The 19,429-nt window shown below is 37.6% G+C and overlaps 1 protein-coding gene across 1 annotated transcript; it reads right to left on the bottom strand.

Annotated features, from left to right (window-relative positions):
- Positions 1 to 599: 599 nt before the first annotated feature.
- LOC137711450 (alcohol acyl transferase 1 allele GSa-like) lies at positions 600 to 3,000 on the bottom strand. Its single transcript, XM_068450693.1, has 2 exons — positions 2,457 to 3,000; positions 600 to 1,538 (listed from the first exon to the last, which is right to left on the bottom strand). Exons 1-2 carry the CDS (start codon positions 2,895 to 2,897, stop codon positions 600 to 602), a joined length of 1,380 nt encoding a protein of 459 aa, XP_068306794.1. The 5' UTR covers positions 2,898 to 3,000.
- Between the last annotated feature and the right edge of the window lie 16,429 nt (positions 3,001 to 19,429).

The following is a 19,429-nucleotide window of genomic DNA, read 5'->3' as shown; positions in this document are numbered from 1 at the left end:
TTTTTACTTTAATTTGAGTCTCAACTCAATTCGAATTCAACAAACTTTTAATACAAATAGGGCTGAAAATTTTACCTAGAATGAACGAGCCAAGGAGATCTCAAAACCCTAAATTACGTGTAGGTGGGAAGAATATTTGAGTGCTTGCAATTGTTTCTCCATATGCTTCTCCAGTACGCAAGGCTCCTATCATTGTGTGTGATTAGTTTACTTTTGTGTTCTCGATCACATATATGTCATTTTGCACTTATTGGTTTGAGGAAATTAAGGCTCAGACTTTCTGTCCTTTTCATGATTCTTTAAGAAATCCATTGAAATCTTACTAAATTGTCTAACAAATGACCAATTTGATTCTTACTGTTGGAGGAAATATCAGGAGTTTTCAATTACAGTGTAGAAAGGAAGAATACAACAGAATATACATGGAGGATGAGTTTTGAACGGGAACTGAAATTTACTTAACTTTATTGCTTTCAGATTTTTAGTACAACACTTGGCTATCTATTATAACATTCAAACCTTTTGATAATAGCCATAACTCTTGGATTAGTTCCAAGAGACACAACTCTACATTACATGAAGTGCATTACGTTTAACAATTACATCATTGACATGATCCTAGTTGATCTAATGTTGTTACATATATCCTCCTTAGGATCCAAAGTAATCCTCTCAAGTTCCTGCTGAAATCTCTCCATGGCCGAGAATGGCAACCACATTGGTACCAATATTCCATCTTCAATGTTGTTTTTGTGTTGAATGTAGAAGCTAATCAAATCCATAGCCTTGGCGGGTCCAGCAAATACCGGCTGTCCCCATCCAAAATTGACATCTCCAACACCTACACGCGTTATATCAGAAACTAAAAAATTACTTCCTGTCGATGAATATTGAGGTCGCCCTCTTAGTACCAAAAGATCTGCCACTGATCTTAAGTATTCTTCATTCATGGTAGCTTTAGCCTTCTTCACCAACTCCAAAGCATATCCCAGTGGATTTTTGCATAGAGGTTCAGCCCTTGAAACTGCAGCTGGAAATGCAAATGCATTGCCATAGTATCCCAAGGGAAGACGTACATTGTTGTGCTTTCCCCGTGCATTGACAATGCAGGAAACTCGAACAACCTGTTTTGGATTAATTTTAAGTGCAAGAGTGCGACATTTCCACAAACAAGCTGTGATCAAGTCAAATGTGGAGCAAGTGGAAATTAGGTGGGGTGGAATCTGTTGTCGAAGGACTCTCATCTCCTTGGCACCAAAGTAGAACGATCGTTGAACCATGTTTGACTGGTTATTGGATGCGTATGAGCCATCAGAATGATCAATCACATCTTCATATTCATGATGAGCACATGTAATTCTTGGTGGATTTCGAGCAAACAAGAGCTCTCTCTCCCACACTGGTAGAATAGATGGTGCATGTGCGCCTCTTGCCATCTCCGCAACGGCGGTCAGGAACTGGAGAAATCCAGGTGCATCACACATTGTGTGGTTTAGGCGCAATGCAAGTATGAAACCTCCACAAGTAAGACGGGTCACCTGCATATTGCAAAAGTTAGTTACTAGACTTTTTTTCTCGATCATCACATTCGTGCTAGTTAACAATTCTTTAGAAGAAAAGACAAAAAAGCTATCTAAATTAGATGATCTAATTAGGAAACCAAAATTTCATAAAAATTAGGAATAAAATTCAAGAAAGATGGAGTCTCTTCAAAAGAGTCTTGTGCATGTTGTATTACTTGAAAGAGTCCTTAAATACAGAGGAATTTTGACAAAACGCTTATAGAAGATAGAAAAATTTAGATAGAAGACGAAGAGGATGACATGACGACAGGCAAAAAACCTATAAGAAGAACGGCAAAGGAAAATCTATGCAATAAAGGTGATGTGAGATTGGTAGAAAACCTAGGACCTATTACCATGTAGAAATGTAATTTCCTCGATCCGGTGTGTATACAAATTTTACAATATATAGTGTTAAACATAAGGATTGTCGAAGAAAAATTAGTTTCGAAAAATAACAAAAAGCGTCTCATAATCTTTTCTTTTCAAAACCACCTAATGAACTTTCTTTAATCATAAGAACAAAGAGGCATGGTAGTATCGTAGATAAGTTCAAGTTTGGGTGTAATGGCAATATGATAAATTTTTGTTTATGAAAAAGGTTGCCAATTTTATGAAAAAGTTAAAAACAGTTGCGATGCCACCAAGCTTCAACTTATTTACAATATTGTTAGTGCTTTCTTGTTTATGTCCTTATTTTCATTAAAAATTCATATGTTGTTGATTGCACTAATTTCTTACAAAAAATCTCCGGCGTATGTATGCGACCTTAACACAAAAAACACTACTCTTACCCTAAACCTACTTCAATTTTTTTTGTAAAGAATTAATGGCTATGACCAAATATGAATACGAAAAACTAATTAACATGTAATTAATAATTAATTGACTCACTTGAACCAGAAGCAAAGGACAACCAATAATTCCATCAGAGCCTGGAAAATTAAATAAGAACTCCTCTAAGAGTGGACAAGGGGGTAGAATTTTGTCTCCTAGTTGCGCAAGTGTGACATCAGCAGAAGCCTCGACAAACAAGATACCTTCACCATTGCAATCGACCATGAGCATTCTGTTAGGCCCTTCCCAAAGCCTGCCAGCTAAAGGGTAGTAATACACTAATGCTTTACTTATGGCTTCCCTAATCACTTTAATGGGATTACGGTTTTCATTAAGTGAAGAGTTGTCTTTGTAACACATTATGATTGGAAGCTGAAACCTCAAGCCTTCTTGGTCGTCAATATCTGAGAGAAACTTTGTTTCTCGAGGTGTTGGCTTTGCCGGAGTTATAAGTTCCGGTTGCAATCGTTTCACCTGAAGTACTAAGGGTGACATCATTTCAGTAACAAGCTTAAGAACCAGCAAAAGATCAAACGATTTGGAACTTTTATTTTGTGGTATGCATGCTAACTAAAAGTTGATAGTCAGTACTTATATAGCGTTATGCAAATGCTCTATGGTTCCCGAATCTTGCGTCCAAACTTTCCACCCGTTGTGAATGTGATTCTTTTCTTTTCCATTAGAAAATGTTGTTAGAGAGAAAAGTTTAAATCATGCAATCAACATGGGCTGCAGAGAAAAAAAAAAAAAAAAAAAACACATGTAGTTGAGAGCTATGTGCATGCACTAAAAGACATCAGCTTATCTACCACACAATTCTACGACTGGCTTAATAAGCTCGTTATAAAAAGTAAAAATTTATCACGAGTATAATAAGCAAGTAGTGAATAACATTTTTTACCATGGACAAATCTTAGTCCGTTATAAAATAAAAATGAATGACCACGTGCAAAGTCCCACGTTGTTAATATAGTAAGCTACCACATACAAGGCTCGTGGTCATTATTGTTAGTATCCATATCACCTTTTGTTATTTACCACAAGCATAATGTGTGGTAGATCATACGTTATTAAAAATAAATAAATTAGAGGATGAGGGACACCAAAATGTTTCAAAATTTCAAACATATATGAAATTTGGAATTTTCACAACACTCCTCAAAATCTGTAAATATTAGTTGAAAAAAAAAATTATAAATATTATTAACGAAACACTACTTATTAACTAGAATTCCACGAAATTACGGTTATAACTCTCTACAAATAACAAAACAAAAAAAAATAAATACAAATTATTTATTAAACCCCGGATAAATATGTCAAACACTAAAAAGTGAAAAACACAAATTAAAAAAAGAATGAAAGAAAAGATAAACACAAACCCACGTTTATCCTCTTAATCTAAAACCTACACGTTTCTACTGTGTTTTCCCTACACGTTTCTATGTGGGATTCAAATTCAAATCTAAAACCTACACGTTTCTACTGTGTTTTCCCTCGCCCAGTAACTTCCCATAAACCCGAATCAGTTGCGATTATTTGCATAAGAAAAAGAAAACTAAAATCTCCAAGGTGATTTTTTTCCAACAATGTCGTAAAATTTTTGTGAATTGTTGTAGAAGAAGTGGCATCAAATAACAAACACCAATTGTAAAGCATCACTTTCTGAATGAAAATACGAAAGCTCAATAGGATGGCTAGTTAACACTTCGTAACGCTACCAATATGCTTCTACGTGAAAAGGACTAGCAGTACCCCTCTGAAGAGGAGCAACCATAACAAGACAGGTCCCTTCCCCATCCCTAACCACCCTAATGCCACCATTACCACTGCACTCGCAAAAAGCATAATACAAAATAATATTCACCCAACTGTGACCCAGAGGACTCCACCATTGATGCTGCACTGGCTGCTTACCTCGACTACCGGTCACACTTGTTCTCCTTGCCGCAGAATACTAGTCCTCGACTACCACAAAGACCATATGAGCATCATGAAGGAAAGCAAACTACTCCTTGGACATGTCAATCGCCATTGGAATAACCTTTCTTTAAGGCTACGAGATCCCAACGAACTTTTCTGAAAAGACAAGGGACTAACAAACTACATGGAACTTTTTATGTAGAGCCTCGATGGGCATGTACATGCCTTGTTTTTCCTCAGTCTGTTTAGTTGCTTGAAATTTCATATGCAAAAATTGCTTTGCTTCCCTCTTTTCATTTTGGATTTGACGGCTTGGCTACATGGACTTTTTTTCCTTGGGCATGTGACTTTCTTGTTGTTCAATTTTGTATGAACATTGTAATTTACTTACTATGTTTTCGGTTTGGTAGGTCGCTTAAGCTCTACTTGAACCAGTGAAGCTTGCTCGGTGATGTGAGCTCGAAATACCTATCAATCATAGAAGCAAACCCAATTTTAACTTGCAAGTGCACAAGACCAATATAGTAAGAGGAAGTATGAAGTCGTTCCCACGAGTATTGATTTTTACTTTAATTTGAGTCTCAACTCATTTCAAATTCAACAAACTTTTAACACAAATAGGGCTGAAAATTTTACCTAGAATGATCGAGCCAAGGAGATCTCAAAACCCTAAATCACGAGTAGGTGGGAAGAATATTTGAGTGCTTGTAATTGTTTCTCCACATGCTTCTATAGTAAGCAAGGCTCCTATCATTTTGTGTGATTAGTTTACTTTTGTGTTCTCGATCGCATATATATCATTTTGCACTTATTGGTTTGAGGAAATTGGGGCTCAGACTTCGTGACATTCTCATGATTCTTTAAGAAATCCATTGAAATCTTACTAAATTGTCTAACAAATGAGCAATTTGATTCTTACTGTTGGAAGAAAGATTAGCGGTTTCAATTACACTGCAGAAAGGAAGAATACAAGAGAATATATATGGAGGATGAGTTTTGAACGGGAACTAAAATTTACTTTACTTTATTGCTTTCAATTTTTTATTACAACACTTGGCCATCTTATTGGCTATTTATAATAACATTCAGACCTTTTGATAACAGCCATAACTCTTGGATTAGTTCCAAGAGACACAACTCTACATTACAGAAAGTCCATTACGTTTAACACACATATCTCCGCAATGGCGTTCAGGAACTAGAGCAATCCTGATGCATCACACTTTGTGTAGGCGCAATGCAAGTATGAAACCTCCACATGTAAGACGGGTCACCTGCATAATGGAAAAGTTAGTAACTAGACTTTTTTCTTGATCATCATGTTCGTGCTAGTTAACAAATTCTTTACAAGAAAATACAAAAAAAGGGTCTAAATTAGATGATCTAATTAGGAAACAAAAATTTCATAAAAATTAGGAATAAAATTCAAGAAAGATGGAGTCTCTTTGAAAGAGTCTCGTGCCTATTGTAGTTACTTGAAAAAGTCTTTAAATACAGAGGAATTTTGATGAAACGCTTATAGAAGAAAGAAAAATTTAGACAGAAGACGAAGAGGACAACATGACAACAGGCAAAAACCCTAGAAGAAGAATGACAAAGGAAAGCCTAGACGCTGAAGGTGACGTGAGATTGGTAGAAAGAACCTAGGACCTAATTAGGCAGATACCATGTAGAAATATAATTTCCTTGATTTGTTGTGTATATAAATTTTGCAATATAGAGGGTTAAACATAAGGGTTGTCAAAAAAATTAGTTTCGAAAAATAATGAAAAGCATCTCATAATATTTTCTTTCCAAAACCACCTAATGAACTTTCTTTAACCATAAGAACAAAGAGGCATGGTAGTACCGTAGACAAGTTCAAGTTTGGGTGCGGTGGCGATATGATAAATTTTCGGCCAATTTTATGAAAAAAGTTAAAAATAGTTGCGGTGCCACCAAACTTCAACTTATTTACAATATTGTTGGCGCTTTCTTGTTTGTATCCTTTTTTGTTATTAAAAATTTCATATGTAGTTCATTGCACTAATTTCTTACAAAAAATTGTCTGGCATGTGTATGCGACCTTAATGCAAAAAACACTACTCTTACCCTTAACCTACTTCAATTTTTTTTTTTTTTTTTTTTTTTTGTAAAGCATTAAATGGCAATGACCAAATATGAATACAAAAAACAATTTAACATGTAATTAATAATTAATTGATTCAACTGAACCAGCAACAAATGACAACCATTAATTCCATCAGAACCTAGGAAATTAAATAAGAACTCCTCTAAGAGTGGACAAGGGGTAGAATCCCAGTTGTTCAAGTGTGACATCACCAAAAGCCTCGATGAACAAGATACCTTCACCATTGCAATCAACCATAAGCTTTCTATTAGGCCCTTCCCAAAGCCTGCCAGCTAAAGGATAATAATACACTATTGCTCTGCTTAAGGCTTCCCTAATCGCCTTAACGGGATCACGATTTTCTTTAAGTGAAGGGTTGTCCTTGTAACACATTATGACTATAGAATCTAAAACCTCAAGCTTTCATGGTCTTTAATATCTGAGAGAAACTTTGTTTCTCGAGGTTTTGGCTTTACCGAAGTTATAAGTTCCAGTTGTAATCGTTTCAACTGAAGTACTGAGAGTGGCATCATTTCAGTAACGAGCTTAAGAACCAGCAAAAGATCAAAGGATTTGGAACTTTTAGTTTGTGGCATGCATGCTAGCTAAAAGTTGATAGTCAGTACTTATCTATATATAAAGAGAACACAAAAGGTGAATAGTATTTTTGGTGTCATCAAGCTTCAACAAAAATATTTGGACAAAAATGCCCCAAGACAAAAAACTTCAAAAGCATCCCAAAATAATGCATCAAATAAGGAAAGGGCATTTTTGTCATTTTAACAGTGTTTTTTTTAATAGTTAATTTTTTGTTGTTGTTTCTTTTAATTAGTACCTCACAACAGACTAGCAATAATGTGATTCAATTTCTCTATTTTTAAACACGTTCAAAACATCTTAAGAGGCGTGTAATGCCGGTTATAAAAAAAAAAAGTCTTTCGCATGCTAATAATAATGTGATTAAATTAGTTGTCAAATAGTTATTTTTTTTTTTTTTAACAAACGATATTATCAATACTAAGGGGGAGGGGGGGTGGGCTTAGCCTCACAATGGGCTAGCAATAATGTGATTCAATCAGTTGTTCATTCAATATTATTTTCTCCATTTTTAAACACGTTCTAAACATCTTAAGAGCCGTATAATGCCGGTTATAAAAAATGTCTTTTGCACGCGGATAATAATGTGATTAAATTAGTTGTCAAATTTTTTTTTTTTTTTACAAACGATATTATCTATACTAAGAGTGAGGGGGATGGATTTAGCCTCACAATGGGCTAGCAATAATGTAATTCAATCAATTGTTTATTAAATATTATTTTTGTTCTAGCCTATTTTATCTGACTAAAAGGAGAGAGCCAGAGGCAAGGGAAGAGCGAGAGAGGAGATGTGTTTGTAGAATTGTAGGGGAATATGTGTATTGAGAGATATGTTATCCCCCCCTCCCCACGTAATGCCTTTATTTATAGTAGTAAAAGGAAAAAGAAATCCTTCATCCTCAAGGAATACAAGTCCATATAGGAAAAAATGACTAGAATCAAATCTAATCTAGGATTTACACAATCACACTTATATTAGGAAAGTTCACAACACTCCCCCTTGATTGTTTAAATACTCAAGGTAGATTTCAGCATCATGCAGAAGTTGAGGAAGTTGACTCGTCGGCACTAATTCTGGGAACAACGCTTATTCTCAATGAGGTAGGAACTTGCATATAAAAGTAAGTCTCACTAAAAAAAAAAAACCCTAAGGCTAAGGCAAAAACCCGAGTAGGGACAAAATCCATAATCTAAGGAAAAATGCGTGAGAAATGTAAAGTAAAAAAAAAACGTCTACGGGAGATCATCAGGGATATGACTAGCCCAAAATGGGGTGGTAGTATCTTTAGGATATTCCCCTTAAGTTTGACACAATTCCAAGGAGAAATAGCAATGTTACAACTCAGAAAGTTTACGCATACCAATTCCTTGAACAAGCCTCCAAAACATTGCCTTCGGTAATGATTTGGTGAAGAGGTCGGCCAGATTGTCTTGTGAACGGATTTGCATGACTTCAATCTTCTGATGCTTTTGTTGTTGATGTGAGAAGAAGAACTTCGGCGTAATGTGTTTGGTGTTGTCTCCTTTGATGTAACCTTTCTTAAGTTGTTCGATGCATGCTGCGTTATCTTCAAAGATCGTCATTAGGGCATCTACGAAGGGGTAAAGATCGCAGGAGCTTTGAATATGGTCCATAACTGCTCTCAACCAAAAGCATTCCTGAGTTGCTTCATGTAAGGCGAGAATTTCAGCATAGTTAGACGAAGTGGCAACTAAGGTCTATTTAGTTAACCTCTAAGAGATTGCGGTGTCTCTAATGGTAAAGACATAACCCGTTCGAGAACACGCCTTGTGCGGATCAGTTAAGTATCATGCGTCGGCATAACCAACAAGGCGAGAATCAACTCAAGAAGTGGAGGCTGCAACATCACTCTAGGATCCGTAGGGATAGAACAAGCCCAAATCCGTAGTACCCTTAAGGTAGCAGAAGATTTCTTTCACACCAGTCTAATGTCTGTGTGTTGGTGCATTATTGTATCTTGCCAAAAGATTAACAGTGAAGGAGATGTCGGGACTAGTGCATTGAGCTAAGTACAATAAAGTGCCTATCGCACTTAAATAAGGAACTTCAGGCTCCAAAATCTTTTCATCATCCTCATTCAGATGGAAAGGAACTCGTTTTGCGTCTAGCGATCAAACAACCATATGAGTACTCGAAGGCTTCGCTTGATCCTTATTAAAGCGGTGCAACACCTTCTGGGTGTAGTTCGTTTGATGTACTAAGATTTCATCCGAACGGTGCTCTATCTCGAGATCGAGGCAATATCGAGTTTTTCCTAGATCTTTCATCTCAAATTTTGACTTTAAGTGCGCAACAGTTCTCGCGAGCTCTTCAAGAGTTCTGAGAAGGTTCATGTCATGGACATATACTGCAACTATTGCAAAACTAGAATGTGACTTCTTAATGAACACACAAGGGCATAGTTCGTTGTTCACATATCCCTGACTAGTCAAATACTCACTTAAACGGTTATACTACATTCTTCCGAATTGCTTTAAATTGTAAAATGAACGCCTCAGCCGAATTGAGAGCGTGTTCCGGGGTTTGGAAATATTTGATCCAGTCAATGTAAGTCCTTCAGGAACTTTCATATAGATTTCTGTATCAAGATCCCCATAGAGATACACAATTACTATATCCATCAGCTGCATACTCAGTTTTTCGGAAACTACCAAACTGATATGGTAACAAAAAGTAATCACATCCATAACGGGTGAATAAGTTTCGTCATAGTCAATCTCGGGGCATTGTGAGAAGCCTTGCGCAACAAGACGAGCTTTGTCATGCACAATTTTGTTATTCTCATTATGTTTTCGAATGAAAACCCACTTGTAGCCAACGAGATTCATATGTGGAGGAGTAGAAGTGACAGGTCCAAACATCTTACGTTTCGTAAGCGAATCGAGTTCAACTTGGATTGCTTGTTTGCAGTTTGACTAATCAGTTTTATGTCGACATTCATCAATAGAACGACGTTCAATGTCATCGCTCAACATGATCTCAGTAGCAACTGCATATGCTAATGCATCATCGACGATCATCTCATTTCTATGCCACACATCATCTAAGCTGGCATAATAGACTGAAATCTCACGATTCTTGGGAAGAGGATTCGTCTCTTTAATGACGCTTATGTAATCTAGAATTTCCTCATGAGTTGGATAGAATGAGTAAGCGATAGTCCGATTCATGGTAGGTTCTTCAGGTGCTTGTGCCATGCGTTTCCTTTTTTGGGGGTGTGAATCTTTTGAACCAAAAGGTCTACCACACTTTTGTGTAGAAGCAGATGATTGGTTGCATTTTAGTTTTAGACTAAGCGATGCGAGGATCTAAATGAGACAAAGTGAAAGTCATCCACGATAATTCGCGTCCTTCTTTAGGAACATTGACGTTCTTATCTCCCCTTAACGACGGGAAGACAGTCTCATAGAAGTGACATTTCACAAAATGAGTGGGAAATAGATCGCCTGTCAAAGGTTCTAAGTAACGAATAATCGAAGGAGAATCATATTCGACATAGAGCTGAGGCCCCATTTTTGTATGTAAGGGCGGCAAAATCGGCACATAGACCGCACAACAAAAAACGCGCAAATGCGATATGTTAGGTTCGTATCCGGTAACTAATTGAATGACAATATATGGTTGAGTCACAATAGGCCTCAGGCGGACCAACATGGCTGCATGCAATATTGCATGGCCCCAAGCAATGATCGGGAGCTTGGTACGTATGACCAACGATCGAGTAATAATTTGTAAGCGCTTAATCAATGTCTTGGCCAGGTCGGTTTAGGTGTGAATATGGGGTACTGGATGTTCAACTTCAATCCCAACCGACATGCAATAGTCATCAAAAGTTTTAGATGTGAATTCTCCAGCATTATCCAATCGAATAGATTTGATCAAATAATCAGGCTGGTGAACCCTGAGCTTGATAATGTGAGCCAACAATTTGGAGAATGCAGCGTTCCTTGTGTACAACAAACACATGTGTGACCAACGTGTGGAAGCGTCAACCAAAACCATAAAATATCTTAATGGTCCGCCTGGAGGGTGAATCGATCCACAAATGTCCCCCTTGAATTCGTTGTAGAAAAATAGGAGGATTCGAACAAATCTTATCATAAAAAGGCTTAGTAATAAGCTTTCCCATAGAACATGTTTGACATACGATTCCTTGAATCGAACCAAAACTTCGAGTTAGTAGATGCATGTGTGATGATTTGAGGATATGGCGCACTGCAATTCGTCCAGGATGTCCTAAACGATTATGCCAAAGTGTAATTTTGTGCATGGTCCTAGAGGTAGGGCTGGCCACATAATGGTGCTCTATAGGGTGTATGGTCGTAGTATATAGACCACTCGGCATACGCTCCATCTTCTCTAGAATATGCTTCTGGCCATATTCGTAGGAAGTTATGCACAAAAATTCAACTCCATTTTCTACGTGGGTTTCAGCATGGTAATTATTATCTCTAATGTCCTTAAAACTCAACAACGTTCTTCCGGAACATGGAGAATAAAGAGCCTCATCAATGGTTAAGATTGTACCATTGGACAATATTATACGTGCCTTACCGTATCCTTCAATCAGGTTGGATGGGTTTGAGAGGGTTGTCAGAGGTGCATTCTTAGGTATAAAGTTAGTGAAATAGATGTGTTCACGTAAAATGGTGTGCGTGGTTGCACTATCTGCCAGACAACTAACTTCCCCATTAGTCATACCTAGAATGAAAAATCAATTTGAATCGGTCACAAGTATAAAAGTTCCAAAAAACAAATATCCATTCAAAATAATTTTAAGTATTCAAGGATAGAAATTAATTAAAACTTAATACCAAAAAACAAATCACCAACAAATAATCCAAACATAAGGGAAAATTGTTCAAAATTAACCAAAAAACAAAGGGGGGTTAGTAGGCCACTATTGTGGATTTCGGCCCCATTGTCTTACTTTTACTTAAAAATAAGTCTATGTCTAAGATTCTAATCTTCCATATGGGTGATATCCTCCTAAAAGTCAGAAACCTCCATTTTGGTACTCTCTGGTTCGTCCACTTACACAATGTTTGATTCAAACTTCTTACGACGAGAATGATATTTAGCTACAACCTTCTGGGGAGCTTGGCAAACACGGGACCAATGGTCCTTTGAACCACAGCGATAACACATATCCGCATCCATGGTTTCAGGTGCTTTGCCCTTATTCTTGAAGTTTAAGGCCTTGGGAGCGAGACTTGGGAGTTTTTGGGCTTTTTTTACTCCCTTAGATAGGCCTTGGCTTTGTTGACCTTGGCCGGATGGCTTATGGTCACCCCTACCACGCCTCTTTTGGTGTTTTGGGCGTTGGTTTGTACTGTAGTGTGCTTTAGGCATAACAGTCGCCTCAGTAAGTCGAGCTTGATGATTCTTCATCAGCAACTGGTTCTGCTTTTCAACGAAAAGTAAAACAAAGATCAAACCCGAGAACTTACTGAACTTCTGAGCTCTATATTGTTGCTGCAGGAAAATATTAGTAGCAGAGAAGGTCGAATAGGTTTTCTCTAAGAGATCTTCTTCGGTCAAAGTCTCATTACAAAACTTGAGAAGTGATCGGATTCAATAAACTTCATAATTATATTTATTCACAGACTTAAAGTCTTGGAAATGCAAATGATGCCAGTCATGTCTTGTTTTAGGTATGAAGATCGCCTTATGGTGATCAAAATGATCAGCCAAAGCGAAACATAGTGTTCGTGGATCCTCCTTAGCAAGATATTCAGTTTGCAGTGCATCATGAATATGTCTTTGGACGAAGATCATAGTGGTGGCTTTCTCAGCTTCACCAATAGGGTTGTTCGTCTCATCTTCAATGGCGGGATGCAAATTCTTTGCAGTAAGGTGGAGCTTTATATCTTGGACCCACTTGAGGTAGTTTCTTCAAGAGACCTCCAAAGCGGTGAAGTCAAGTTTGTTCAAATTCGACATGTTCCTATCACAAAATAAAGTACAAGATGTGATTAGTGCAACGGAGAAAGAAAAATCAATCCATTCACATAGGAGTAGATCATTCAGGTTCTAATAGACATGTATTGGTTAAAATTCGCATGAAAAACTTTGGGTTTTCATGGGTGATGTTTTTAATGAAAGGTTTTCAAACTAGGCATGTTTATAGAAACTTCACGTTTCAAAATAATTATGAACTTCAGGTTCATATGTTCTTGCAAATAAACGCATATATATATATATATATCCACATAAATATGCAACAAAAATATGCAAATAGAACTTCAGGTCTAAAATTATAATTGAATTAATTATTTGGACTTCAGGCCAAAATTTAAGTGTGGGAAAAAAAATATAAAACCTAAATTGTCTAAAAATATTAAACAATTGAAGCTTGGGGCCCAAAACTATAGGCCAAAGCCCACGGGTGGGTTGAGTAAGTCTCTTGCCGTGAGGTCCAAGCCCAAATTGGGCTGGGTTGATATTAGGTGGGCTACAAGCCCAAAGGCGAGAGAGAAAAGAAGAAACGGACTGGATCGAAAGGAAGAGCCTATGAAAGGGTATGATCCGGTACGGTGCGAATAGTGAAACCAGGGGAGGACGCGATCCAGTACGTTGCACGGTGTAGGACACCATAGCCCTAGGGCTAGTGTTGCACTTAGGCCAGGTTTCAATGTATGGGTGATGCTAACTAATTAAGCACACAAATTAAAACCCTCTTTTGACAATTGTAGTAAAGATGCAAGTAGGGATCGTTCTAGACCGGGGATTAGGAGGGATTACTAAATCACTTGGAAACTGACTCAAAAACGTAAAACAAACGTTAAAAACACTAAACGAGACTCAAAGAATACAAAACACTTATAAACGCAAACTAAGACACTTTCTAACTAAATTAGACACTAAAGTAAAGGGGGATTGAGGTTTTGACGAAATTAAACTAAATGCACAGATTGTAATTTAAAGGCAGAATGTAAATATGAATGTGATGAAAATATGGATGAATGCTAGCTAGAAGGTTCTTCTCCACACATGTCACACTTGCATACAATTTGATTTTCAGTTGGTCTTTCGATGAATTATGAAACTTAACACCCCGGGTTAATTAGGTCCGCTTAAATTAACCGTCAAGTTTTCCTTAAGTTAATGAATTGGATGATTGCATGCGACAACCCAAAGCATTCCCCACAAGTTCCCTACATGAATTGCATAATAGAGATACAAGCAAGAATCATTAAGCATCATGAAAACTATAAGTGTTGACGAGACATTCGTTACTATGATTGCATGAAACTTATGCCAAGAATTTATTTAACGCGATTGTTTATAAGCAACCTCCACTACTTGTGAATATAAGTTCATAACTATTAGGTGAAATTCACTTATATTCTAGCGTCATATTCATGTATGAAAATTAAGCGTGCACTCTCAATAAACATACACAAATAAGTTATCAATCAAGCAGTTAAACAAATTGAATCCACAATACATGAAATTCCAACCAAAAGTAATCAAATCATATTGCAAGCATAAACATGGTTTCGAATCACCCCCTAACTAAATAGGGATTTAGCCTCTCATGCTCACAACAAGAAAAATAAAATTTAATTTAAACATAATGAACAAAGGATTGATTATACCTAGAACGCCCAACGAATCCACTTGAATTTCTGCGCGTCGAAGCTCCTCTTTCCTCTTCTCCTTGCTGCGGCAGTGAGGTTTTTGGGAATTTCTGGATGTTTTTTTTGTTTGGGAATGGGTTTAGGGTGGTAAAGACGTGCGGCAAGATTGTGGAGTGATGGAGGAAGGCACGGCAAAGGTTTTGGGTGATGGTGGCTGCACGGTTTTGGGAGGAAAAATGGGAGAAAATGGGTGATGCGGCTTCAAGAATTAGGGTGAACATATTGATGTCAGTGACGGCTAGGGAGGATATGGCTTAGAAGAATTAATGGGATATGTTGCTGCCGCAAGGATGGATTTTATTAGGTTTTTTTTTAGGTGGCTGCATGATATGTGTGAAGTGAATGAATATTGCCCTAGGATTAGGAAAAAAGAAGTGCGGCTGATACGAATAATGGGATTATTAAGGTGAATGGCTGATTAGAATAATAGGCTATGGTGGCTGCGGCAAGATTCAATTTTTTTGTATTTTAAGGTGAATGATTAATGGGAACTTGCGGCTAAGTTGTAAAATGTAGCTGAAAAGCTTTCTTGTCCATATGCGGCTGAATGGTTTATGAAAATAAAAATGCATGGAATTAATTAGGTCGGCTAGGGTCAAACTAAAAGGGTTCGGCTGATAAGTAATTAGGGTGATTAGGGTTAGGGTTTAAGTGAATGATATTGGACACAAGTGCCCCCCCTTGCACGGCAAGGGAAGGGAATTAGGGTTAAGGCACGGCAAGGTTGTGTAATTGGGCTAGGGCCTTGGTTTTGTGTCCTAAAGTGTTTACAAGGCCTTCAAAGTGGCTAGAAAATACGGACGTTTAAGTTTAGGAAAGGTTACCAAAACGGGAAACCTAGGGTTAACTTTCCTAATTCAAGTAGGAAACCTTGTTTGAGTAGGAATTCATCGTTTCTTCAAGTCTTCAACTCATTCATTCCTCTTTCGCTCCAAAAGACTCCAATTTGCATCTTCTTGCACACTTTGGCCTTATAATCTGAAAATACACAAAAGTAGCCTTAAACACTAAAATAGCTAAGTAAACACAACATAAATGTACGAGAACAAGCTAATTAAGTCGCATGAATATGCTCCTATCAAATTCCCCCACACTTAACTTTTGCTAGTCCTCGAGCAAAACAAAACAACTAAACTAAACAAAACGAAACAAAACAAACAAAACATAACCTAAACCTTCCAACGTTTGCCTCAGGGATTTCCAATGAAACATGACATGTCAAAGATCATTACTCACATAGCTTTTAGTCTTCCTTCCCCTCAAGCACATACTTAATCATAGTCACCATTCACTAGTTCGCATTTAATCAATGAAAACACATTTTTGAATGTAGTAACATGCCTTAGAGAATTCCCTCAATTCCTCACTAGTTATGCACTCAATTTTCACTCAGATTTTCTGACTACACACCCTACACTAGTTATATGTGAGAAGATTGATGTAAACATGAAAGACTAGTACTCACATATGTTATAACAAAGAACGCAATTTCTGGAGTAATTAAACATGTGTAGATATGATCTCATGAATGGAATGCTACTACTTAGATGCGAGAACCAGTGACACCATATGCTCATACCAAATTCAAACTCCACAATTGAAATGCACAACACTCAAGATAGAAGTCAAGGGTTGTAACGGGGCTTGGGTATTGGCTCACAAGGAAAGGTAGGGATAAACAAAAGTTCTTTAAGCAATAGTAAGCAAAGTAATGAAATTAAGACCTAGAATTCCCTTAGAATGCAGAAATCAACTGTTAGACAAATAGGGGAGATTCAAACAACTCTTAGGGCCTAATTCATTGTTTTGGGCCCTTACTTCAACAACCAATATTTTTCAACTATTTTCAACTCTTTTTTCACTTTTTTCTTTTCTTTTCTTTCTTCTTTTCTTTTTGTTTTTTTTTTCTTTTTTTTTTTTTTTTTTTTTTTTTTCTCTAACCATGCCTATGGCACATAAACTCATATCAATAATCCTTCCCCCACACTTATTTTCTGCAACACATTAATCAAAGGGAATTCATTCATGCTTACTATGCTTCAAGAACAAGGATACGGATGGTCCTATTCTAGGCTAGGTGAGGATAATATGGGTTAACAAAGAACATGGCTAACACAGCTCAATGGGGTTAAACTTAAACACAAAATGAGTGACGGGCACATGGCTGTTTGGCTTTGATGGTGGTCACTACACAACTTCATCTTGAATATGTGCTATGCAAATCAATGACATGCTTTGAATGAAATGGGCATGAGTTCTAGCATTTGGTACTAAGTGATGAAACGCCTTCTAAGTAGTAACTGAACAATGAGTAATGAGATCATGCAACGACTTAAGAAAACAATGATGCACAGATTATTACTCTCCAAATAACGTTTAGGCTCAAGTCTCACAGGGATGTAGCGTTAGTTTGAGTTCCTTCCTTCAAGCATGTTACAAAAACTGATTTTTATCATTTGTGATTACATGTGAATTCGTAAACTATAACTACAAACAAGCATAAACCAAAGAGTATATCAAACGTCCATCCATGTTTGTAACTTTCTTTAACCATCATGCAATTAAAAACCAAATCCTCATCATTGTGTTGGAAGGTAACCTACGACACAAACAAACACACAAAAACAACTCTTTTTGGGTTTTTCAAAGCAATTTTTCAAATTTTTATGGTATTTTCGGATTTTTAAGTCAACATACTCTAAAACACTCTAAAATAGCTTAAAAACACTTAAAAACAGTGGGAAACAAGTTTAGACATGTTAGGTGGTAAAACCCTACGAATTTCATGCAAAAATATCTCAAAACAGAATGTTACCCCCCCACACTTAAACTAAACATTGTCCTCCATGTTTTAGACACAATTAAACACATTACACATAACATAAAGTAAGCAACAAAGGAAAGGGTTTAGGGACGCAAATCTGAGTGCGAAGCGATTCCCAAGTTCGTCTTTTGTTAATTGCATGGGTTGCCTCCCAAGTAGCGCTTGCTTTAACGTCTTCCAGCCGGACGAAACCTTCTTTTAATCTCCACTAGGGCTCACGGCATGGAATGGGATCTTCTCCACAACATGCCCTTCAACACTTCCATAATACAGCTCAATGAATGGGCGGGGATAATAATCCTCCCTGATGGTGGTGTTTCGGTTCCGACAATCCATATAAATGCTCCCACCACCTTTATATCGGTTGGTCACCTGCACCAACGAAGGTAACAACCTATTAGTTGAAATAGGAATTGAGGTTGGAATTGAAGACTTACAATCATAGTGTGGTGAGGGCTCAAAAATGGCAGCCCTTTCAACAATGTTACTATGGCTACTTTCGGCCATATTGGGTGGTTGTAGACCAATAACTCCAAGTTCTTCTCCAGCGGTGGTTCTCGATACATCCTTCTTGATAGGTATGGATCCTTTCGGCCCCATGTCCTTATGCACATCTATGACAAAGCAAGAATGGCTATGGTTAGGATTCTTAATAGAGTCATAAACATTAAATTTAATTATATCACCACCAAACTCCATTGTTAGTGCTCCCTTGGCCACATCGATCTTTGTTTGGGCCGTTTTCATGAATGGACGGCCTAGCAAGAGTGGCAATGATGGAGCATCGCTCGAATCCTCCATGTCTAAGACATAGAAATCTGCAGGAAAGATGAGATGATTAACCTGCACTAAAACATCCTCAAGGACTCCCTTGGGATAAACATTAGAACGATCGGCCAATTGAATTACAACGCCATCTTGTTTTAACTCACCAAGGTTCATAGATGCATAAATGGAATATGGCATGACATTAATAGATGCACCTAAATCTAACATGCATTGTTTAAATCTAGTATTTCCAATTGTGCATGGGATAGTAAAACTCCCTGGATCCTTACATTTTGGAGGTAACTTTCGTTGCAAAACCGCAGATACATTTTCACTTACTTTCACAACTTCTTTGTTTGAAATTCTTTTCCTAGTTGTGCATAACTCTTTTAAGAACTTTGCATACCTGGGCACTTGCTTAATGGCATCAAGTAAAGGAATGTTTACTTGGACTTTCCGAAACGTCTCCAGAATGTCTTTTTCCTGCTCCTCCTTCTTTGTTTGCATAAACCTGCTAGGAAAAGGAACATCGGGTGGAACAAAGTTAGAATTAATCAATTTTGAACCCAACTTACCTTGGGTGGCCGAATGGGATGAGTTGGGTGCATTAATGTCCCTAGGTAGTTGCGGCAAGGGTGTTTGTACCCTTGCCGTGGGCTTGCTTGCCTCATCCTCTTCATGTTGCAGCTTTTCATCCTCTTCTTCGCTTGATTTTGGTGGTTGTGGGGTGGTTCCAACTTCCTTGCCACTTCTCAAGGTAATTGCGTTGGCGGTTTCAAAGCCTCCCTTCGGGTTTGGACTGGTTGAGCTCGGGAGCTTGCCTTGGTCTCGGAATTGCCCTACAAACTCCGCAATCTGCCCAATTTGCTTCTCCAATTGATCCACCCTCTTATCTTGGTTTTGCATGGCTTTGGCTTGGTTTTCTTGTCCCTGAGACAAATTAGTTAGTAACTTAAGAAGTGTATCATTATCTAAGGTGTTACCTGAACTTGTTTGGGCAGATTGTGGAGGTGCTTGTGTGGGTGCGAATGGCTTGGTGAAGAAGCCCGGGGGTTGTTGCCTAAAGCCTCCTTGTTGTGGTGGTTGTTGGGGCTCCCTCCATTTGAAATTCGGGTGGTCTCTCCAACCTGGATTATAAGTTTT

Source organism: Pyrus communis, chromosome 12 (genome assembly GCF_963583255.1).
Source record: "Pyrus communis chromosome 12, drPyrComm1.1, whole genome shotgun sequence".
Taxonomy (NCBI): Eukaryota; Viridiplantae; Streptophyta; class Magnoliopsida; order Rosales; family Rosaceae; genus Pyrus; species Pyrus communis.
The sequence above is the reverse complement of the archived record's forward strand: the minus strand, read 5'-3'. Positions and strand labels throughout refer to the sequence as shown.

What these genes read in the sequence shown, in the direction of transcription:
- LOC137711450 (XM_068450693.1), bottom strand. Translation starts at nt 2,897, where the DNA reads ATGATGTCACCCTTAGTACTTCAGGTGAAACGATTGCAACCGGAACTT. An exon ending in GTCCTTTGCTTCTGGTTCAA is followed by an intron (nt 1,539 to 2,456) that starts GTGAGTCAATTA and finishes TGCAATATGCAG; the next exon opens with GTGACCCGTCTTACTTGTGG.